Below are 24,065 nucleotides of genomic sequence, written 5' to 3'. Positions count from 1 at the left end.
AAAACACACAAAGGTCGTCATCTTTTTGAAATTAAGAATGTTGTGGTTCATGATTGGGGTCTTAACTCCTAAAATAAACTTGTATACTGGCTACAAGTAGTCGTGGTCTTTTTCAGAGGACGTCACAGCATGTAGATACACAGTGGCATAAATATCACTTGACCTGCATTGTGTTAGGAAGTAGGATGAGGAATGAACACGTTACACTACCATTGTGACTGCTAGAGACATCTTGATCGGCTCACCATCGTCCAATATACTACCTCTGATATGTGACTTTGTAAAGTTGCAAAACAGGGAACTAACAACATAGTGGACCATGTGTAACTGTTCATGGTGTTTGTTGTCCAAACAAAAGTTATCAAATTGACCAGAATACCACATGTAAGTACTAAAAAAAACATCTTGTTAAATATTCTTTATTATTAACAATCAACAACATGGAGGGATATTCTGGGGAAAAAAGAAAAAGAAATATTAAAGCTTTCTTGATATACATTTTACACTCTGGCAACCACAACTCTGCTTTACAAACACACTCCGGTCTGAGCAGCTATTCTGTTCTGTAAGTGATGGAAAATGTCCCTCAGCTAGCTGATCAACAAAAGAACAATTTGCGTGTATGATTATGGAGAAACTCATGCTTTATTCATCTTTCTGAAATGAACAATATACTTAGGCTGCTGACATGATGCATTAACAATATATTCTAACTTTCACTACCTTCAGTAACACTGGACAGATGAGCTTGTACGAAATATAAATATTGAACAGACAGATATTTATTCTTAAGGCTTACTTTTTCGTCGGGTTGTTGCCCTCTTCAGTGTCCTGGCTTCTGAACTTAAGGCTTCGCACTGCCAGAACATACAGAACATGTGACATGCAATCCTACGGCTCTGTAATTCCTTCACTTTAAATTCCATTGAAATGCCGCTGAATTGTCACATTTATGTCGCAGAGGGACAACAACTCTGTCCTCAACAGTTTGAAAGAAATGATCTTTTGAAAAGCATAATTGTGGCGCTGTGGTGGACTCCGTCACTTGTAGGATTCAAGACCAGCTCCCAAACTGAGTTCAACCTGACAAATGAATACCGACATCATTTTTTAAAATTAAAACACTGCCTTTACTTTTGTGATAATGGATTTGTGAAACCAGCCCGAGGGGACGTAAAAAGTGTTTAACATGCTTTCTATGAGAAGCTCACAATTCCATGATTTGACAGATCCACCTAACAATTAAACCAACAGCATATCATCCAGTATCTTAGCATTTACTGTACATAAAAGAATCATCTTCTGCATTGAGAAATGTAACGTATTTATATTATTCTGCTTATAGCTCTCTTTGTAAACTGTCCCAATAGATACAGTATGTACAGTAAAAACTGCAACAGTTCTGCTGGTGCTGGTGTCGTGAGCACTCTGTCCCGGAGTTAGAGTGAGACATGGGATCTTTGCACGGTCACTCAGAGCTTCATATAACAAAACAAAGCTGAGGAGGGAGAGTCTTAAAACACAGTTTTTATTTTTGCCTCTTCAGTCCCTTTAGAGCGCACACAGCCAGTGAGCCTCCTCTCAGCGCCGTGTCCATCCTGGTGCTGCTCCTCCTGGAGCAGAGCAGAGGGACGTCCAGGATGCTGAGAATCCGACAGGACAGACGGCGGTGAAACCGGCGATGTCCGTATGACGCCTCAAAACAAAATGTGGCCACTTGTTCTCATCGTTTTTACTCGGCTCCCTGAAAGGTGGTGTCCTGACAGTTTTCAAGTGCTTCCGTTTTCTCTCTGAAGTCTACAATGTTCACTGTTTTTCTTTGTACAAGTCTTTTAAAAAAAACTATGAAGTCACTGTAAAAGAAACAAGGTTCTGGCTTTCCAGAGGTGGGATTGGATTTAGAGAGTTTTGCGTTTCGATCCTGTTACAATTGGTCGGGCGAATTCCACAAAATCATCTATAAGGACCGGCCATGCTCCTGAGAAAGAAACAGCAAGATATCATGAGCGACACATTGATTTGAATCGGAAAGTTCATATTCACAGCATTACAGAGAAAGCAAGCGGCTCATCCGTCATCCAAAACTCACCTTCCTCATCATAGTTTGACATATCGTCTGCAATCATGTTCCCAAAGTCCAGCAATAGGTTCCATGTGTCCTTTGGGATGGATCGTTTATGGTGTTCCTGTAATGGACGAGCGCTGGTCAACATATTGGTACATACAGGGTTGTGTTAATTGTTTTCCATCTCTAAAACCAAACACTGTAGACATTTTTGGCCATTATATATCGCCATAGTGTGAATCACTGATTCTGGAGTCTTGCAGGTTTTAATTCCAACCAAACACCATTTGTTTACACTCGCTGACCCCCCCGTCTTTGACTGAGTCATCAAGATGTAATAAAAGCCGGCACACAGTCTCAGCAAAGTTCCCCGTCACCGGGCCAAATACATTTCAATGAGGGATGCACCAAAGCAACTTCTCAAATAAAGATATTTGCCTCCCCCCCAATTTAAACGCTGTATTCCTAACTGTGCAGAACTCATTTGGTCTTGCTTGTTTGTAAAGTACCATGAAGCCAGGGATTACTGCGGCCATAAAAACCATGGTCTGCCATGACTCCATGGATGTAACTGATGGAGAAATCCCAATTTGACTTTGACTCACCAAAAGGAATCTGTTCCAAAGATCAAGGAACTTAAATCGCCCCGACAGAACCAGGTTCCAGTAGGCTACAGCCATCTCCAAATCTGCACGCAGACAAAAAGCACAACACTTCATTCCAACCGTTTGTAATTCAGTCATAGCATTCAGCAAGCTGTTGTTGTCGTTTTTGTCACTCTTCTTACCTAGACCCTTCTGTCCAGGATTTTTGGCAAAGTTAAAGGTGAACTGGTAGAAGTCCTTGAACTTCCCACTATCTTTGAGCTCCTGCTCTAATCTCGACAAGAGGGCCTTCAGCTTTTCTGGGCTGTCGCACCTAGAGAATTTAGACAATTCAAGCAATAAATAAACAACAAAAACTCAAATTGAATAAACACAAGCGACCCAACCAGTTGCAACATGTTTTTCTTTATGCTCGTGACAAATTGGCTGAAGTTAACTTTGACACATGAACCTTTAAAAGTTAAACCACAGCAGCTCTTCCACCGAGTCATTCCACGAAGACACAGAATACTCAAGCCGTGGTTGAGTGGCTCTATATATAGACAAGCTTCCCTCCTTGGAGCAACGCTAACAGAACCACCATGTGAAGATACTTTCGGTGACAGTGTTTGTGTCCCACTTTGGACCGTGTCTCACGCTGTTGTTGTCAACACTCACCCCAACTCCGTCATTCCATCCAGAAACTCCTTCTTGGTGAACTCGCACTGAGTGGCAGCACGAAACTTCCACGCGACGACGAGCACGCTGATACTGGCCGGATCCAGTGAGAGGTCATCACAAAACTGCTGGATCCCATCAATGCCGATCTTATTTTCATCCTGGGGATCTATTCAGGGGGAAATAACAGGGGGAAGCAACTCTATTCTAGTAAATATTTCATGATACGGCATAAGAGTCCCACTTACCTTTGTAGCGATTGTAGAGCTGCTCCAGCCTTTTCCGGTCTACTGACGTTTTCATGGATTCCTTACAGTAGAGGTCTGGATTCTGAAAGTAGTTGTCGGTCGCAACTTCTAGTTTCCAATCATTCTGCGTGAGGCAGTACACAGCTGTCTTCTCCCCAGCCTGTGTGAAGGACATGAACTGCCGTACCTTGTCCCTCTGCGAAGACTTCAGCTTATGCTGTGTAAGTACAGGACACGGGCTGTCAGACACGGGTGCGATCAGACCGGGGAACACCGCCAACAACACGCAAACACAGACCGAAACACAGACAATAACACACAGCGAGACGCACACATCTACAGGCATTCAGGCGACAGCAAAGACCGCGAGACACTCAGAAACACTCATATATCAAAAGGTTAGTCCATCACACACACACACACACACATTATCGGTGCCGAGCCAAGACGCAGTGCTGGTAATTATGTCCTATCCAAAAAGCAACATGGGCTTTTCTGAAGGGGGATGTTGTGGATTCTCACAGCACATGCTGTACCCAGGAGGGCCCCTCAGATAACTACAGTCATAGATGTAACATGAGTAGGGAAACGGGATGCCATCACCCGGACCGAGGGGTGCAACGAGTCTGGAGTGGAACACAAGCACCATGCCAGAAATACACAGCAATATTAATATAATATTAAAATGTAAACATATTCAGAATATAGTATCATTAAACTGTAATGCAGCTATTAAAGACCAGAAACAACAGTTGGCTTTAAAGTTATAGTTGTACTTTAACCTCATTCAAGACGATTTCTGGTTTCCTAACACTATATAGATGTTATGCTTAGTTGATTCAATTAGTTGATTGACAACAGCTGCTCACAATGGTAGGATTTGGTTATTTTCTTAGTCTTCAATGACAGTCAAATGAATATCTCTGAGGTTTGGACTGTTAATTGGACAAAACTAACTATTTGAAGACATCGCATTGGGCTCTGGGAAACTGTGATGGGCACTTGTTTACTATTTAACTAACGATCGACAACTCTGATAGATAAATCACCACGCCACCTCCTCACACCGGCTGCACTATCGGAGCACTCTGCTGAAGAGTAGCATTTCCTGAAACCGGAGACTGAAACTCTGTGAGTGCATCAAGCTGCTATTGACTCCACCAGCCGGTTACCAACGTATGTTATTAACAACCACATGAAGGAAAAGGTCTGTTCAGTCTGCACGGATCACTGTGCGACCAGAAGGGTGACGATAGGTTAGCATTGTCTACATTCCACCAGCTAGTAACTTATACTGGCTAATGCTAGCTAAGTTAGCCTAAATGTATCACCGATGGGGACAGGATCACGTGAATAGACTGTCAGTGTGGTTATGGATGTGCCGGGTTTCAAGTCAAACGACCCCGTGTGTGTGTGTGTGTCTTCGGGGTCTAACGGCTGAGCTGATCACAGCCGAAGTTACCAGACAGAGACGAGTAGCTAGCTAGCTGCTCTCAAAACATCCACTGACCTTCTCTGTAATAGCAGCGAACACGAGTAACTAATCATTGAAGGCTCGCAGTTTAATACTACGAGCATATATTTCTTCAATGTAAGCTTTAGTGGCGCCACAGCCAATGCCTGGGTTTGTGTTTATTTTGGTTACCTACCATTTTCACACCCGCTGTTTGACCAGTTTGGTAGTCCGACTGTCGCTCATTCTGCGCCTGCGCGGAAGTAGTCGAGCAGCTATTGTAGGTTCCAGTCAGCCATGGTTTTAGAAGAAAGATGAGGCATGACAGTAACTGCTGTTATTTAGCTTTTTATAATTATTTGCCAAAATGAATCTTTGTGTGTGAGAGAGAGAGCGAAAGTGAGGTTTTTACACCGTTATAGGCTACAATGCACACCACAGGAAAACTCCCCAAAACACCTTCATCCCTCACTCCTACAAACACTCTCTGACTGCTAACATCCAAACACCATAACACACTTTATCTGTCATAGGTACTCTCTTCACTGCACATAACGTGTCCTAATAACATGACACACAATGAACACAATAGGATCAAGAGGTCGATATCGTCAACAACTGGAAGTGAATCCCCCTCAGACACACAACAAATCACTAAAGCATTGTGGGTATCCAGGGGCCCCACACTTTCAGATGTTCTGTGTCAACTGGCTCATGATAATGCACAATATCAACTGGCATGATAAAGGCCTGAAGATGGGTCCTACTATGTCAAGTAATCTTGAGTCCCTGCCTTGAAGTGGGTCCCTGTGTCAAATCTAGCATTGGGAACTTTTTTGTTTTAGTTTTGTACTAATATGATGCATATTCCTAAATGAATGTGTTTAATCAAATGACCACACACAGTGTATCTAGGGCAAGGCAGTATTAAGGCATATAACAAGTGTACTATTTACACAAAGAGTATAAAGGACAGGAGGTTAATGGGGACCCAGCTGCCCTGTAATTGTCCCCTTCACTGTGGAGTGATATTTGTTGAACAATGAGGATTTTGAGTCCCCATGTAATAAGTGAAAAAAATATTGACACTGTCTGTTGGGTGGACTCAGGCTCAGCTGAGTTTTATCTCATGAGAAAATGAATACACCCTTCAACAAATGTGAAGGGTGTATAGATAACTGATAACGTATCTGTGGATGTCAGTATTCCTTTTTGTTGTTGTTTTACAGTGAAGACACATGAATGGCCGATTTGGGTACATTAACTTCAGAGTTGGTCACAGGATGCAGCATCAAGTTACATTTATGTAGAGGGAAAACTCTTGTCATTCATATTAGCTGTAAAACACATTCATGGGCATTGCACTAATCATACTCAGGAAATTATATTTTGTTATACTGAGAGGTGTTTCTAATATTTAGTCTACCCTCAAATAGAAAAAAACCCCTCAATATAACCTAATACAATTCAACATCTCCACAAAATACATCATACAATATTATAGTTGAATCAAAAACTCACAACAAAACAAAACTGAACGCTATAAGGTAGAATTTGTTTTAGGGTTGTTGTATTAGACTGCATTAGTTTTAGTGTATACGGTTCAGCTTTTGTTGTTTTTGCTGTTTTAGAGAGGTGTTTATTCAAATTCATGGCCATTTTGGAGGATGACGTCTTGTTGTTTTGGTGAACTGTATTGCATGACACTGAGAGGTGATTATGTCCAGCCCACTTGTATGAATGAGGGTTGAGTAAAATAATAGAAACACTTCTCAGTATAAGGCAATACAGTTCAACAGCACCATGACAGTATAACCTTCATGAAGGTAACGTTTTTTACTTCAATTACAGTCGTTTGCTTTCAATTGTATGGTAATTACAATTCATTTACTAGTAACTACAGCGAATAAGATCTGACCAAAAGTACTAAAACAGAGTATTCAAAATTTGTCGAGTCAAATATGACAGTTGGGAAGAGGGTGGTTGATCACCTGTTTGGGCGGGGAAGAGGTTGTGTGGAGCAGTGAATCATTTGGATCATTTAGAGTTGATTGATGGATCTGAGACACAGTTGGGTAATGGAGTGTTTGGTGCAGAGCGCTTCACACAAGTGTATCATTTTTTTTGTTTTGAAAGGATATTGAGTTGTGCTCTTTTTCTTTCATCTTTGACCCTCGAGACTTTCTTCGATTTTTGTCTGCATCAGATAGTTGAGATGGACAGCAATTCACACAACATCAGATTGTCACCGCTTGTGACTGAACTCTGCCTTCCAGCTCACATTTGATGTTGACTATAATAAACTATGACTGCTGCCAGATGGTCACAATGGTAGATGTGGGTGACTGTTTTTTTTCTACTATGCTGCAGGAATATTCTCAGACCTCTATATTTAGTGCATAGCTGTGCACTAAATTTGTGAGTTTTGCTATGATACACACTACAGAGTTAACGAGGTGGTAGTTCAGTGCAGTCTTTAGAGAAACAGGGTTGATGAGAAGTTCAGGAGTAACATACATCCTCATACTCCTGTACAGCAGATGGCGGTATATGTGTATTTGAAGCTGGTTGGTATCCACCAGAAGTAGGTTGTGGGCATGAACTACACCGACTGCTCTGCTTTCGTCTCATCGATGCTGTCCAATCAGACGTCGCTAAAGCGAGACACCGCCAAGATCAGATTGTGAGAGTTGCTGCTGTAGCACGGCTAGCAGAGAGAGGACAGAAAGGGCTAACAAACAATTTGCTAACTTGTGAAGTGCACCGGTAAGAAGTATTTATCGACTTGTGGCTCTCTACCCAGCGGCCGCAAAAGAAAGTTATTGATGTTAAATGTCTGCTTTATCTGTTATTGTGTTTTTAAAAGTCTTTAAAGTATACTGCCAACAGACACAAAGCTAACATAGTAAAAGTGCAGGTGATTCTGGCAGTGTTGTGGATGACAGCTGTTGGTTAGCTCGCCCGCTAGCTACAAGCCAGGGGCTCGAGAGTTGGCTAACAAAGCACCGGTAGCTAGTCCTGTCTTTACGAACGCAATCGCGATTTAGCTCGTTGCTAAAATACTCCGCATACGTTGCTAACTAGCACAATACTAGTCATCACTGTACTTTAAGCTTTCATTTTAACGTATCCTCTGGCAAGTCGCGAATTTAACGTAACATCAGTAGCAGGGCTTCGGTTAGTTTAACATAACGACTCACGGTAGTTGTGATGAATTGGTTACCAGACTTTAGTCGTCTGTGATTAAAAGGTAACTTTAAAAATAATAAAAAGTTAATCTGAACGTCTGTGTCCTGAAACATCACAAAAACAAACGTTTAAAACGCTCACACCAGTATATTAAGTTAGCCAAAGTTGTTCATCTTAAACTCTATATTGTATTCACAGTAAAAAAGAATCAGCCTAGGTTTATAGCTTAATACATTTTAAATTCAAATAAATATTTCTGAATCAACTTCTGGACAAGCTCACTGTTAATGTTAGTTACTGTATCTGACAATAAGAGACCCAAGACTGTCAATAAACCACGATTAAACATCAATAATCGAATCCCCGGAAAGTAATGTATATCAGAAGTTGTGGCGGAATATTTTGGGGGTTAAGTTTTAAATGTTTAATTACATTTACAGTCGGAATTAAACACATCTTGCCTCTGTTTAATTTGTTCAGTGGTTCGTCTTTCTTCAGATGAAAACGATCACTTTTTGATACAGCTCCATTACTGGACCAAAGAGGCTAAACCTGGCTTTACTAACTGTATACCGGCAACATACAGGAAGTTAAAGAAAATAATAAACTGAGGGGTGAAACACTCCTCGTTAATACCTATTTTTGTGTGTGTAATTAAGCACAGAATGATCACAAAGTAGTTCGACATTGCTTAGTTAGTTTCCTGTTTGGAAGGATTTAGACCTCCTCTTCCTCCATTCTGAAATGCCAACAACAACAGCCGTCGAAGAAGCAGGAGAGTGCACTCGTAAGTGCACACAATCATTATATTAACTTCGCTCACCGTGCGAAATGCTCACACGTCTCATAAATGTTAGCCCACAGTCAACTTCCTCTATAATCTGCTGCACGGAACCAAAAATAATCGCTAAATTGTACATGAATCCTTTCAGAAACGTGCACGAGCTAACTAGCTAGCTAACGCCATCAGGCTGATTCCACAGCTAACTGGTAGCAGTCACAGTTAGCTAGCTGCATTCAAAAGAAGATTGTTCATTGCTATCCTTGTATGGAATGAATGATGTTTCTACCGCATGCAGCAGTGATATCTGTAACCATGTGGTGCTTTTACTTTAGTCACATTATTAGTCTAGCGCTGGTGTGCTAAAGTTAGCACGGTTGCGTGACCTGTAGCAGAAGTTCTCCGATGCCTCTCCTCCGGACGTGCTCGGTACCTGAAGTAGGCCTTGTGCACACTTCGCGTAGTAAAAGTTGTGAGCATCAATGGGTGGTCAAATGTGCTTTTCTGCATACATAGTGTATCCAAAACAATCCCTCAAAGGTTCATGCAATCGAGATTGTTCGGAAATATGATAATTTTCCGCCAATTTCTGTCCTGTAAGAACAATACCGGGTAACTCTAAGCTAACGTTGGTGCTGTAGCTTTGTACAGTGTGCTGGAAGCAAGCAGTCCAAATGGGCCTCAACATGGACTTAAATTAAACACAAAAAAATATTGAAAACTATTCAGTAATATGGAAAATATTATGGTAACATAACATTAACATGTAGTCTGCCTTCTTTCTGTCCTCAGGGGTCTGAAAAGTGACAAACAGAACATTTTCTTTTTTTTAACCTGAAGCTCAACTCCTCCGGTCCTTTGGGATCATGGCTAAAGATGTAAGTAACTACATTTTATTAATTTACTGGAAAACAGTTTTGTTTATGTGCCACCTTTTAGGCACGGTAGCTGATGCTAGATGAAGGTGTAAGTGTTAAGATGCTATAAATTAAGAGATACCCCGTAACCTCACGTATCCTCTCCTGGACTTGTGCAGTGTCTTTATTGTTGTGATTTTTCAGTGTATTAAGTCTTTGTCCTTTGCAGGTTGGTCTGATAGAAACAAACGGGGAGCTGAAGGTTTTCATCGATCAGAATCTGAGCCCAAGCAAAGGTATTTATTACTAGTAATTGCCTTTTTAATACAGCAGTTGCACACAGTGAACATTATTTCCTTTACATTAACGTCACTTTGTCCTGACTCTGTCACTTTAACTGCGGTCTCAATCAGGAGCTCTACTCATTGCTTCTCCTGTCTTCTATTAGGCATCCTATCTTTGGTTACTGTCCACCCTACAGCTGTCCCCGTGGCCAAACAGCTACTACCCAAAACTCTTGGGCCATCCAATGTGAACATTGCCGCACACATGCAACATGTGCCACACATGGTAAGTGATGCTGCACACACTGCTACCACACTATATGGTTTTATAATTACACACCACATTTGTATGAGAGCTTAGAACCTCTCAATAGATAAAATAAATAAATAAAAAAATAAAAAAAATAAAAAATTAAAAAAATATATATATATATAAATATAAAATAAATAAATAAATAACAATTAATTCATTAATTAATTATAAAGACCCGCAGATGCATTTGTGTATAGCTTGTCTTTGCTGTGTCTTACTGTTGTGTAAGCCCCTCCATGATCATAGTGAGGTGACCGGGCGGCAGGTAGATGGAGGCAGTTGATCCTAAGCTTATCAACTCTACAGTCAGCAGGATTACACCCATCATCCCATTATATACATGGAATGTGTATATATATAACGGAAATCAGCTTAGATATCACCTCAGTGAAGGAATATATCACCTGTCTCCTAGCCTCATACTACTATTTAATATTAAAGATGAAACTGTTAAACAATTTCTTTCAGTGATTCATTGACCATGTTCATGACCAATAATTGATTTATAAAATAAAGATGTCTAAAAAATACTAAATGTGTTCTTTCTCCATTAAAACTTAAAATAAACAATTCGTCTATTTGCAGAACAATCTAACTTTATTGTGAATTTGAAAGATAAATTATATGAATGTGAAACTTTGATGCTTCTGCCTCACTTGTCATTATTCAACAAACGGATCAACAAATTCAAAGGAATCAACAATAATTGTAGTTTGTGTTGAGAGTAATTACACGCAGTGTTCACATTATGAGCTCAAGCCATCCATGTAGCAGCAAATAGTGTCTGTAGCCCACAACAAAACACGTGAGTCAAGGACAACAACCTGTCTCATAATGTCAACAAGAGATAACTGTAGACTTCACACTAACTGCTCACCAGTGGTTCCAGAGAGGGTCAAAATCAAACAAAATCCTTGTTCACACAACCAGTAACTCCTATTCTCTTAGCACCAACGAGCTACAAGTGGATAATCGCTCTGCTTTAATGTTTTCTTTAATATTGTAGGTGATAGGAACACCCCAGAGGCCTACGGTATCCAATACCATTTTGGTAAACAGTCCACATACTCCCAATTCCCAGTACCTCACTCAGAGTCAACCATCAGACGCCTCTCCGTGGTCATCAGGGTAAGTCTTCAGAAAAGTCTGAGTTTAAAAGCTTTGGACACCATTGTGGATTTAGAGTATGATATTAGGGGGAAAAGGAGAAAACACAAACGTGCTCTTCATTATGTTTGATGTGTAAAATTTGAGTGGTGTTGGTTTTTTTAAAATTCTGTCTGCAGGAAACGGGGTAAGAAAGGGGAGAAGAACGGGAAAGGCTTGAGGCATTTCTCCATGAAAGTGTGTGAGAAGGTGCAGAAGAAAGGAGTCACCACCTACAATGAAGTGGCAGATGAACTGGTTGCAGAATTCAGCTCTGCAGACAGCCACATGTCGCCCAATGACGCAGTGAGTGCTGCGGTTACATTTTCAGAATGATTTGTTTTGATTATCCTTTAACAGTCTAGAAGGTTTTGCTAATCTTTTGAATCTTGTTTTTTTTTTTTTTTTTTCATTGTAGCATGTGTACGACCAGAAGAACATCCGGCGGCGTGTGTACGATGCACTTAATGTGCTTATGGCCATGAACATTATCTCTAAAGAAAAGAAGGAAATCAAATGGATTGGCCTTCCCACCAACTCGGCGCAAGAGTGCCAAAACCTCGAGGTATGAAACACAGAGAAGACTGTTCTCACTACAGCTCGTGTCGGGGATGTCCTGCCTTTTTTTTTTTTTTTTACCCGTGTTATAATTCTTTGTCGCTGTTCCTTTTATTTCAACTGCAGGTGGAGAGACAAAGGCGGCTGGAGAGAATTAAGCAGAAACAGTCGCAGCTTCAGGAGCTCATTCTGCAGGTGGGAATGAACTGACTTTATTCACATGCAGCTTCTGAAGCTACGTCTGCTCTCCTCGTGGCATTTCAGAGTGCAAGAATGAACACTCGGTGGCCATTTTATTCTGTACACCTGCAGTCCAACACATCAACGCTGCCATGAATTCTACCCTCACAAACATAACAACGTTTAGTTCAGAGGTATTTATTGAATATGTTCAGTTTACCAGTTCGTAGCTGGCAAGGGAGCTGGACTGCATTTCAGTAAGAGGTATTTCTAACAGATGTTGCATTGTCTCACATTATGATACGTTTAAGCTATTCAGTGAAAATGAGTACTAGAATTTTTTTGGCGAGAAACATGAATGAATACGGTTTTCACATCAATATAAAATAGATATTAGAGATAGAATTATAACCTCTAACTTATAAACTTCTAATACATAATTAAAACGAATAATTCCAAGATGTTTTTTTTGTTTTAAATCGATGCAAGTTTTTAAATAGAAATACAATCATTTATTTCCTATTAATTTGTGTGTTTTCATGTAAATAACCACTATAGATGACACCACAAAGTAAAAGGATAACCTTTAGATTTGTTGACGGTACACACTGACTTTGGGACGGTCACATTAATCTTCCACTAGTCTAGAGCCTTGCTGTCAATCAATAGAAAGTTTAGAAGCGGGAAAAATCTGAATCAGCAGGTCAGACTTTTAAAAAAATTGCCGTCCATGCACCTCTGGTTTCTAATATTCTGCCCCTTCATGTATGTAAATGAGTAGGAGAAAAATATTTAAACGCCTCTAAATATGATGCAGTCCAGTTTAACACCACTGCAAACTATCACCTCAATAATAAACATATAGTGGAATGAATATCTCTGACCGTGTCAATCAACACTGAACATTATTACTTTTGTAAAGTGAGAATCATTGGCAGAGCTGTTGGATTTCATTAGTGTGTGTTTAGACTATTCCTCTGGGATAATGATGAAAGCACAACACAGCTTGATGATCGTCACATCCGTTTAGTGCTACGATGAGGCTTCGATCATCGAGTGCTGAATTACAGAGTCGGGTGCTTTGTTGGAAACAGTTTACAGCAGGACTCCTCTTAACAAGGCAGAGGTATAAATCCAGCAGAAGCATCGCTGAAAGAAGTTGTAGAAATGTTCTGCTGTTCTAAACTCTGCAGCTGCTTCAGAGATTTCATCTTTCGTTGATCTCGTCTCACAGCAAATAGCTTTTAAGAACCTGGTTCAGCGGAACAGACAGACGGAGCAGCAAGCAAACAGACCTCCACCTCCCAACTCCATCATCCACCTCCCCTTCATCATCGTCAACACCAGCAAGAAAACGGTCATCGACTGCAGCATCTCCAACGACAAGTATGTGATCGTGCTTGTCTTCACTTTCATCTCTTTTATGAGACGCATTGTGAGTTTACATTCAAGACTCATTCAAATTAACAGCTAAATAAAATTGTGTATTTTAGGGATGAATCCAGACTACCGGTATTTATCCTTCTAGCCAGGTTTTAATTTAAGGATTATCATCCCCAGCAATCCTGGGTGGGTAGGAGAAAATGTCTGCCAGTCGAGGGAAACAATGACTCGCCTAATACACAAGTCATGTGACATAGTTGTGTTTGGTGTCTATCTGGGTAAAATGTATTATTTGCAGGTTAACGGTTTTCCAGTTTTTGGCAGCTAAACCAAAAATTATTGTGAAATCTTGAGTGGTGTGTGTCAGGATGAGGTTGATAAACAGACGGTTTCTTGAGAAGATGACAGTTCATCATGTTGTTGTTTAACAGCTGACTGAACGTGAGACCTTCCCTCTGGCATCTAAAACATTTGAGGCTAATATAAGATGAAAACAGGGGCGTAGGTTTGCATGTGGACGGTATGGACATGTCCCTACCGATATATTTTGGAGGACAGAAGGCTCCTTCTCTCTGCGTCTGACGGCACGTCTGTGTTCACTGCTGCGATGTTGCTCACAAAAACTACATAAACTAAAGTCGTACGTGGTAATATTTGCGCAGTATTAAAATATATTATCTAAAAGGATTGGCCCCCTGTTGTGCCATTCATAATGCTACTTGATGTTATTTTTCTACAACCGATGATGATGATTTCATCGTCTCTCCTCTGTGCTCCGGTGCGTAATGGTGAGACAGGTGTTTAGACTCCGCAGAGATGACATTAAATGAGAAAAATAAATATTTGAAAGCGATACAGAATGCTAAAACCATTTGAGCAGTGATATTGAGAGTCTGCTCAGTGGAAGATATTGTGTTTTGGGAATGGCGATGCGATTAAAGCAGTCGTCCTTTCAGCGTGGGTGGGAGCCTATCGAAACAATCATAATGTAATCTGCAACAAACACTTAAAGCACCACCCTTCAGGCTGCTGGTTGAACAATAATTATTTTTCTGGGAAATATAAAGAATGTATGCAAAATAAACTGCAAAAAAAGCACTCTTCCTTAAGAGGCTCTAATGCACTGCAACAACCCCATAAAGGGCCTTCCACACAGAACGGAGCCGCTGCGCTCTGAAACCCTTTTATCTCCAGCGGCTTTCGAAGGGTCGGGCCCTTGTGTGTGAAAGGCCCTTCACACAACAATCCCTGTTCATGGCTGCAGTGCTGGAGAGGAGAGCAAAGGAACAGAAGTCTGGTTAGCTGGTAAATAACTTAAATAAACAAAACCAGACCCACTTTTTTCCTGCAGTTCCTACGATGTGAGGACGTTGTAACCCTCCAGGCTTTGTATGACTTTTCATTGTTTCAGAGACCCACAAAGTCTGGAGCACCAAGTAGTTAACAATTCACTCTTAGCCAACGGAAGGAGCGCCACATACTTTAAAGTCTCTTTACTTCAAACGTGTCATTTGGAGTCGAATCCAAGTAGTCTCACTACATCTTTGGAATGTTTCTTGCCGTCTATTAGCAGTTTTTGACAGCCATCGGTGTATTGCCATCCATACTTACTCGATTGCCACCATCCTGCTCACCGTTCTTATGTCGCCTGTTCTTCCTCTTTCTCATCTGCAGGTTTGAGTATTTGTTCAACTTTGACAGCATGTTTGAGATCCACGATGACATCGAGGTGCTGAAGCGTATGGGCATGGCCTGTGGTTTGGAGGTGGGCAAGTGTTCGCCAGAGGATCTGAAGGTGGCACGTAGCCTGGTGCCCAAAGCTCTGGAGCCCTACGTTATAGGTCAGTGCCCCAGTCGCCAGAGTATGACGCGCTCACTTGTTGAGTTGGTAGGCTTTTGCTGTGCCTCCTCTTTTTTTGTGTGGATAACCTCTTAAACCATGCCCACAGTAGGCACAGCAAGTGTCTAAATACAGTACGGTACATGGAAGTATGACATGAGGAGTAAATGCTAATCTCATCCACTACAAAATGACAGGGTTTCAATGTGCTATTAATTACATATAGCAGAGTATGATGATGCAATGACATTGTCTTTAAGGAGAGCACTTCCTGTTTTCATTTCATTTATTTAAACAAACAAAAACTTTGCCACCGTTTCATTAACTGTCTCTGACTGACTCGCATAATACTGTCGGCTCTGCACAGTCAGTACAGCAGTCCATCAGCTGACTGTTGTGCACAGCCGTCAGTGTTATGCGATACTTTTGTAAGTGAAAGTGAAAATCCAGTGAGCTTGACTCAAAGTCCTCCCGTGTTCATTTTGCGAGGCATTGTTGGATTCCACTTTTAGTTCTCGACGAGTTTTTTTTTTTACAACAAACCAAGAGGACTAGAAATGAAGTTATAAAGACTGACCGGTAACTCAGTTATTAGACAGTTCTGTCATCCTGCACCATCAGGATCCTCTCGGGGAAATCAAATGACTTTATTGCTTCTGGTGTGAATATCTATTTTTGCTTTCTAACTGATTTATAAGCATTATTAGTTTTGTTATGATGAATAATAGTAGCGATTGCTTCCTGAACATATTTTATAATCAGCAGATGGATTTCGTAGTAGTTTAGCTTTTGACATCGTGCTAAAATATCATATCTGCTCTGATAATATCCTCTGAGACCAGGGTTTGATTGACTGTTGTTCTTCCCAGAGATGGCAAAGGGTCCCATCAGCAACGTCTACATCACTGGAGGGTCCTCAGCAAATGGAACCCGTTACCCTGCAAGCAGGTGAGACGTCTTTCCTGTAACTCGACCTGTAAAGGTGACGGATCTCTCTCTCCTTGTCCACCATGAGCTTGTAACGAATGATCAAATTCACTCCTCCTCTCGCAGTGACGGCTGCACTGACGGCACCATGGCCTCCAGCTCGAATGACTCTCACTACAGCGGGTCTCGCGTGGAGACCCCAGTGTCTTATATGGGGGATGACGACGACGAGGACGAGTTTGACGAGAACGACGACGAAGACTAAACCCGTCCACGCCTCGCCACTCCCAACAAGCACAGTCCTTCACCGTGGGAATTTAGTCCCTTTTGTGTGTGCTTCTTCACCCCCCTCTCGTTTCCCATGCCTGTATTTCTGTCTGGCTTTCTCAGGGGTATAGATGAATATTGAAAGAACAGAGGTGTACGTTGCAACCATCTTTTTTTTTTCTTTTTTTTGCTCCTGAATCACGTGCAACTGCAACGCTGCCTTGGGGCAGGTGTCGTCCAAGGGAACTGTAGTCCACCACGCTGAAGTCTTTGTATGTTTAATCCACTTCTCAATAAGCCATCCCACTAAAAAAGAAATAACACAACCTCTGTAAAACCTACTGCTGTTGCAGAATGTATACTGTACATGTTTGAATAGTTATTCCTATTATTTTTGCAATTACATAGGCAGACATGATGATCAAAATGTTCCGACATGGCCCACGTGTCTGCTTTAACATGCTGTGTTGGTGCAACAGTGAATGACTCAATGCAGCCACCGTGGCATCCCAGGATGGGACTCCATCAGATGTGTTGATACTTTTTTTTTTTTTGGTTTTGTGTTCCCGGCAATAATTTGAAATAGTTTCTTAACCTCCGTTGTGTTCGGCTGGCTTCCTTCTGTTCTGCAGGCAGCTGCTTTTCATGATCTTGTTTGCTAGTTTTGTTTTTTTTGTATTCTGGAGTTGAGTTCTCCGTCACCGCCCTGTCAACGCTTTGGTAGTGTTTACAGAATAATGGCACCAGCAAGGTAAAGACTTTTTTATAACCCAGGCTTGATAGGTAAATACGCTTTGTTTGTGAATTACGTATATGAATCCTACGACGATTGTAGTTTATAGTATCCTTTAGAGGCCAGTGGTAAAGATAGACCGTTAAAAATTATTGATGTAATGAAATGTGTGGTTGCATAGGTCTTTATGTACTCTCTGCAAAGATCTCCCTTTTAAAACTTAGCCACATGTACTGACTCTTCCAAAAACCTTTTTCTGTAATCTAATATAAGTTTGCAAATTAAAATATAGATTGTTTTAATCATTTTTGTATCTATAATTTGTGAGCTGTGTTTCTCGAGCGTTTGTTCTGTCTGTGAACTGCTTTTAAGACCCTCGACTGATTTGAGGCACGTGGTTCTTTTAAAAAAAAAAGAGCCAATGGATGAAGACCAGTTCCCAGACTCGAGTGTGCTGGTGAAGGGTTTGAGGAGGCGTCTGCTTGTCGGAGGACGGCCGCAGGAAACATGTTAGACACACAAGAGGATAGCTGTGAGGTGAGAACAACTGATTATCTCCTTTACTCGCATTATGCTACCGTCCGCTTTTAATTTCAGTAAACGTGTGTATTTGCAAGAGCGCTCGCTGTCTTTAAGACTGCCCTTTTTAAAAAAAGAAAAGATGAGATGGCCAAATGTTTTTGACATGGAGAATCAATGAGGGCCAAGATGGAGAACAGGCTGTGTGGAGTGGATCATTTGAATGTTTTGTTCAGTGTCTGGCACCTGCTCAATAAGTCTGGTCCTAAGGCAGCAGGATGTGTCAGTGCAGACGTTTAAGCTCTTTTACCCAATAAAATGTTTATTCTTTTTTTAAAGGGGAAGCTCACATATCTTAAAACAGGCATGCACATGTACATTAAAGGAGTTATTTGCACAGTATCTCCTAAAGCAGTTTCAATGTAAATGATGGGGGTCAGAAAACAGTAAGTTCTTTGTAAAATGATATCAAGTTCAGCTGAAGCTAATGTTACGCTGCATTAGTCTGAGTTGGTCAAAACAAGTGGGTATCCTCAAAATTCCATGTTTTTGCTTTAGCAAGCCGTTTCCTTGCTAAGCTGTGACAGAAGGATACTGACAGCAGTGATTTAATATAAAGATGGACTGGTAGAGTCTCTGTGGCAGAACGTGGTCCTGGAGTCACCTACTTTAGCAGGAACTACCACAGAAGAGGTTTTGAGTACTTTGTCAGGTGTACATATTTCTGTCTGTGGACAGACTTTAATCAACATGAAGGCAGAGTTTGAAGATGGTTGTGGTCCAAGCAAAGGTGCCGGAAGTAGGGAGAGTAGGAAGTTGTGAAAGGGCCTTTGTCCTCCTACTTTACCCTCCTGGCTTGATTTGCCGTCTCGACTGGTGTGATCCAGCTCAAGGTGCTCTCTCGCTTAACTCCTCGAAAGTCTTGTATGAGCTTGAGCTGAACTCAACAATAGTTCTACACATAACTAGGACTGCGTACTTTGTCCCTCATCATCATAACTGAATTTCTTTTTGGCCAGTTCGGGCAGATGGACCAATTGCAACAACCAACTAGAGACCATAATGCGATGGGATCACACCTGCTGTGATTCCGCCTCGGGCCAGGGGCTTCGGGCCCTTTTGCTCGGACCGCTCCGATCTTCAAACTTAGCCTCCATTTTGATCTCAGCTACACATCTGCAAAGTTTCAGGTGCAAACTAATTGCATCTTGCAAGTTTGTGACGCTATCGCTTTAATAAATCTGTCCACAGACATATAAACACCTGTAAAAGTATTTAAAGTACTTTGCAGCAGTTTCCGCTATAGTAGTTTTGAGAATTTGACCTTTTACTTCATGTAATCGGTTACAGATTACAAGTTAACCTGTTAAAATGTCTTTACTAATCTAACTATTTGAATTACTTCATGAAAGTAATATACCTTATTACAATGTGAAGGCTCCTTCCTGTCCTCTTGTGTCTTCCAACTCTGCCTTCATTTAGATCTCAACTACTCACCTGTGTAGTCCTGTGACTGCATCTGGCACGGTTGCGATGCAGTTGACAACATCTGTCCACAGACGGAAATATACACAGTACTCTAAATTGCAATGACATACATTTTGCAATATGATTATGTAATGCTGTTACATGGAACTATTTACTCCCCACCACGATACAGACTCCAGAAACCAGCGCTGTAGCGGCCAGTCATGATCCGTTCAATGTACTGTACATGTTGGCATGTCTTTTGACGATTCTAACCATCGATATGTCCTACTTCAGAGTATTTTATTTTAATTATAATTTGTTATCAATTTCATCAACACCACCATCTGGTGTATTGGGGGGGGGGGGAAAAAAAACCCCATTCCAATGTTTTGTCATTTGCTCCGTAAGTTTCCGAGTTAATCACAAACATGATCGCTTTGCTGTTGACATCCAGCAACTGCTCAGTTAATCGACATGAATGTCCCGCTGCTCATTGTGATTTGCCAGTTGACTGACTGGAGACACTCCTGCTGCATATACAGCCTGTTTTCTGTTCCAGCATGTGCTCGCACGCTTTGTCCGGGACATTAGGGTGTTAATGGATTACCGAAAGGTGTTGACTCAGGTGTTTGTGTTAGTGTGTGCGTGTGTGTGTGTGAGAATGAGGGTGATGCAGTGCTCAAGTGTGCTGGGATCTAGTTGAGACACTAGTCTCAAGTTCCCGTTTCTCTCCCATGCTGCCTCTCCCACTACTCTGTGATCTGTGCACGTTTTCTGATCTGAGCTTCATCCTTTTACCACCTCACCCCTGCACATCAGTAAGCAGTATTTATCCCCTTTTCTCTTTGCAATGTCTCCTCTTTGCGTTGCCTAACAGTCACCTGCCTGCGACATGGATATCGGAGGACTGACCACAGTGGTAGCTAATTCTGCTTACATCAATGCTCGTGGAAGCGTTGATGGCACCAGTACAACAGCATCTCGGGATAAGAAGCACCATTCCCGCCTAAAACTGCCCCACATCACTCTGTGTGAGGACCTGAGGGACACCCTGGATGTGGCCTTTGACGCAGTCTGTGTGGAACAGCCTATCGGCAAACGCCTCTTTAAGGAATTCTTGGATTCAAAGACAGAGTACCACGGGGCTTGCCGTTTGTTGAAAGACATCGAGGGATATGACCTGGCGGAGGACTCGGACAGGGCAAAGAAGGCCTCAAAGATTGTCGAGCGTTACATGGACCCCTCTGCCAAACACTACTGCCCATTCCTGTCTGAGGACATCATCGCTAAGGTGAAGGAAAGCCAGGAGGCTGCAAGCGATGATTTGTTTGCTGCACCATTGGCCTCAACGTTGGACTTTCTGTGTGAGGCCCCCTACACTTTCTTCCTGGAGAGCTTGTATATGAAGCGGTATCTGCAGTGGAAGTGGCTCGAGATGCAGCACGTGGATGCAGACTGTTTCCTGGACTTCCGCGTGCTGGGGAAAGGTGGGTTTGGGGAGGTGTCTGCCTGTCAGATGAAAGCCACAGGAAAATTGTATGCCTGTAAGAAACTCAACAAGAAGAGGCTGAAGAAGAGGAAAGGCTATGAGGTGAGAGAACAATTGTAACTCTTGCTAATATGCTCCTTTATTCACCATACTGTTGGTCTTTTGCGTTGGCCTTTCATTTGAATAAAAGGCTAATGCATAGTTTTAAAACAGGGCGTGCATTTATACTGATCAACTTTGCCCAAACATGTTTAACACGGAGGACTGGTAAAGGTCCAAATTATACACATGCTGCAGGTTTTGGGCACTTTATAGTTTGAAATGCAATCTTTTTCAGTGTGTGGCATGTTGGGTCCTTTACTAATATTAATATCATCTCAATATCAGTCAAATAGTAATAAATATGTGCCACAAAAAGAGAATAGTATCGTCTCATGTCCTCTCTCTTTTAAGCTCTTTTAATTGCGATGCGCACAGTGATTTGAATAACGAGGCATTTTGCTGGCGTCGTGTTTCAGAGACAGTGCGCTGAGCGGAATGGGATGGTGCTAATCATCTTTGTCCCTGCCTCTGTCTCGTGTGGCTTTATCCTGCAGTATTAAACACTGAGACGGGGATAGAGTGATTACTGGGAGCTTTAGTGGAAAGCTCTCCTGAATGGAACTTCTTGGCAGTTACATCTTGCCCTTGACTTGTCTGAGGTCATTTTTTTTCACCTCTTTTTTTCAAATGGCATGTTTGTCTTCAGCTCGATAGAAGAAAAGTCTGTAGTTTTACTTTTTTTTTTGAAAAGAATGTCAATGTACCATTGTTTTTCAAAAATGTCCTTTTCTAATGCCCTCCTGTAGGGGGCGATGGTGGAGAAGAGGATTCTGGAGAAGGTTCACAGCCGCTTCATTGTGTCATTGGCGTACGCCTTCCAGACAAAGGAAGAACTTTGCCTGGTCATGACCATCATGAATGGAGGAGATCTCAAGTAATTTCACACTCATGTCTCAAAGTGATGGTTCCTAACTACAGGCACATGGGTGCAGCTGCATGTGTGTCAGTTACAGTATCTCACTAACATTCATGAAATAAAAGCTCAGGACCAGCTGTGTTAGATACACTGAACTGCAGGCCTTATGCACATTTTAGCTGTTATTCCCAAGAGACATGGGGCGAGAAATAACAAAAACAACCCTGAGTTGTCCCTTCAAAAGCACCAGCCCCTTAAAGTCACGTCAAGTTGTCTTCTTTTGAATGAATCCCTTATTTCTTTAAAATCAGATTTTAATGTGTGCGGACTGTAGTTTGCAAAATGAGAGCATAAGGAGAACAACAGCATTCTAGTTTGAAAAAACAACATATATATCTATATATATATAGATATATATGTATATATATATATATATATATATGTATATATATATACGTATATATATATGTATATATACATATATATATATATGTATATATACATATATATATATATATATATGTATATATATATATATACATATATATCTATATATATATAGATATATATGTGTATATATATAGATATATATGTATATATCTATATATATGTATATATATACGTATATATATATGTATATATACATATATATATATATGTATATATACATATATATATATATATGTATATATATACATATATATATATGTAGTATATATATATATATGTATATATATATAAGCTGTAATAGTGCAATTGTATGCAGATGATATGTCTTTATGACGGAGCCACATCTCACCTGTTCCCTGAAGGTACCATATCTACCTGGTGGATGAGAACAACCCGGGGTTTGAGGAGCCAAGAGCCTGTTTTTACATCGCTCAGATCATCCAAGGCTTGGAGCACCTCCACCAGAAAAGAATAATCTACAGAGATCTCAAACCAGAAAATGTGCTCCTAGATAACAATGGTAATACATTTCGATTTAGACAAAAAAAGGCCTCGTTGGTGTGTAAATGCAAGCTAATTAAGATATATTCATGTTGTCCAACCAGGGAATGTGCGTATATCTGACCTGGGTCTTGCTGTAGAGCTAAAAGAAGGCAAAACAGTGACCAAAGGATATGCTGGGACACCAGGTGGGTCTCATCCGCATCAACAATGTCCTATTGAGAGGCGTACTTTCTCTGTGAAAGTACTAAACTTTTTTTTTTACTTTATCTCTTGCAGGGTACATGGCTCCAGAGATGCTGAAAGGAGAGAAGTATGACACTTCAGTCGACTACTTCACTCTGGGAGTGACGCTGTTTGAGTTCATCGCTGCTAAGAACCCATTCAGAAACAGGGGGGAGAAGGTCAGTCACGTTTCATTCAAGCTTGAGCTTCACCCTGTGCACAGAATGGCTGGCTTTGTGAAATAAATAAGAGGATCAATCAGTAAGAGTATCCGTCTCATGTTTAGGTTGAACGTGACGCGATGAAGGAGCGTATGCTCACCCTGACGGTGGCCTATCCGGACAATTTCAGCGAGCATGCAAAGTTGCTCTGTGACGTGCTGCTGGCTAAAGAGGTCGATCAGAGGATGGGTTTTAAGAATGGATGCTGTGATGAGATCAGAGCACACCCATTTTTCAGTGACATCAACTGGAGGAAACTGAATGCAGGTATCTATCTGTTTTCTATACTTTTGTGTCTTGTTCAGGGTTGTGTTTAACCTCTCTAACTTCAAATAAACATTTGCATGAGTGAACACAAACTAAAAAGCTTATTTCTGTTTTAAGTGTATACCCTAAGAATGGATTCAATCCTTCGACAGTTTGATTTTCCATTTCTCGCTTCTCCAGGTATTCTGCCTCCTCCTTTCGTCCCCGACCCAAAAGTGGTGTACGCTAAAAGTCTGGATGACGTCGGGGCTTTCTCCTCGGTGAAGGGAGTGGGCTTGGACGACTCTGACAGGACCATTTTTGATGAGTTTTCCTCAGGCAACATCCCGATCCCCTGGCAAGAGGAGATGATCGAAACGGGCATTTATGGAGAGCTCAACGTTTGGGGTCCTCGTGGCAGTGTCCCCAACGACCTCCGCCGAGAGTCGTTACTAGAGCAGCCAAAGTCATCAACCTGCTGCGTATCGTAGAGAAAATAC

The 24,065-nt window shown here is 41.3% G+C and overlaps 3 protein-coding genes across 5 annotated transcripts; 2 read left to right on the top strand and 1 right to left on the bottom strand.

The window, feature by feature from the left end:
- Positions 1 to 1,509: 1,509 nt before the first annotated feature.
- Positions 1,510 to 5,268, bottom strand: dcun1d2a (DCN1, defective in cullin neddylation 1, domain containing 2a). Of its 2 annotated transcripts, XM_079277520.1 has the most exons (7): positions 5,225 to 5,268; positions 3,576 to 3,792; positions 3,328 to 3,496; positions 2,853 to 2,983; positions 2,671 to 2,753; positions 2,090 to 2,186; positions 1,510 to 1,978 (listed from the first exon to the last, which is right to left on the bottom strand). In XM_079277520.1, exons 1-7 carry the CDS (start codon positions 5,225 to 5,227, stop codon positions 1,899 to 1,901), a joined length of 780 nt encoding a protein of 259 aa, XP_079133646.1. In that variant the 5' UTR covers positions 5,228 to 5,268; the 3' UTR covers positions 1,510 to 1,898. The 2 variants fall into 2 exon arrangements, with proteins under 2 accessions (XP_079133646.1, XP_079133645.1); XM_079277519.1 differs by lacking the exon at positions 5,225 to 5,268 and having other exon boundaries at positions 3,576 to 4,054.
- Positions 5,269 to 7,670: 2,402 nt separating this feature from the next.
- On the top strand, positions 7,671 to 17,754 carry tfdp1a (transcription factor Dp-1, a). Of its 2 annotated transcripts, none has more exons than XM_079276529.1 (12): positions 7,671 to 7,794; positions 9,791 to 9,876; positions 10,085 to 10,151; positions 10,304 to 10,425; positions 11,459 to 11,580; positions 11,739 to 11,904; positions 12,017 to 12,163; positions 12,283 to 12,351; positions 13,571 to 13,722; positions 15,394 to 15,560; positions 16,429 to 16,507; positions 16,613 to 17,754. In XM_079276529.1, the coding sequence occupies exons 2-12, from the start codon at positions 9,865 to 9,867 to the stop codon at positions 16,749 to 16,751; spliced, it is 1,242 nt and encodes a 413-aa protein (XP_079132655.1). In that variant the 5' UTR covers positions 7,671 to 7,794; positions 9,791 to 9,864; the 3' UTR covers positions 16,752 to 17,754. The 2 variants fall into 2 exon arrangements, with proteins under 2 accessions (XP_079132655.1, XP_079132654.1); XM_079276528.1 differs by lacking the exon at positions 7,671 to 7,794 and adding an exon at positions 8,959 to 9,004.
- Positions 17,755 to 17,993: 239 nt separating this feature from the next.
- Positions 17,994 to 24,056, top strand: grk1a (G protein-coupled receptor kinase 1 a; the record flags this gene model as incomplete). Its single annotated transcript, XM_079276349.1, has 8 exons — positions 17,994 to 18,023; positions 20,353 to 21,066; positions 21,813 to 21,940; positions 22,735 to 22,892; positions 22,978 to 23,061; positions 23,153 to 23,277; positions 23,385 to 23,586; positions 23,767 to 24,056. 8 exons carry the CDS (start codon positions 17,994 to 17,996, stop codon positions 24,054 to 24,056), a joined length of 1,731 nt encoding a protein of 576 aa, XP_079132475.1.
- Between the last annotated feature and the right edge of the window lie 9 nt (positions 24,057 to 24,065).

The sequence above is a fragment of the Melanostigma gelatinosum genome (genome assembly GCF_949748355.1).
Source record: "Melanostigma gelatinosum genome assembly, chromosome: 10".
NCBI lineage: Eukaryota > Metazoa > Chordata > Actinopteri > Perciformes > Zoarcidae > Melanostigma > Melanostigma gelatinosum.
Note: the sequence above shows the minus strand (reverse complement) of the source record. Positions and strands in the feature narration are given on the sequence as shown.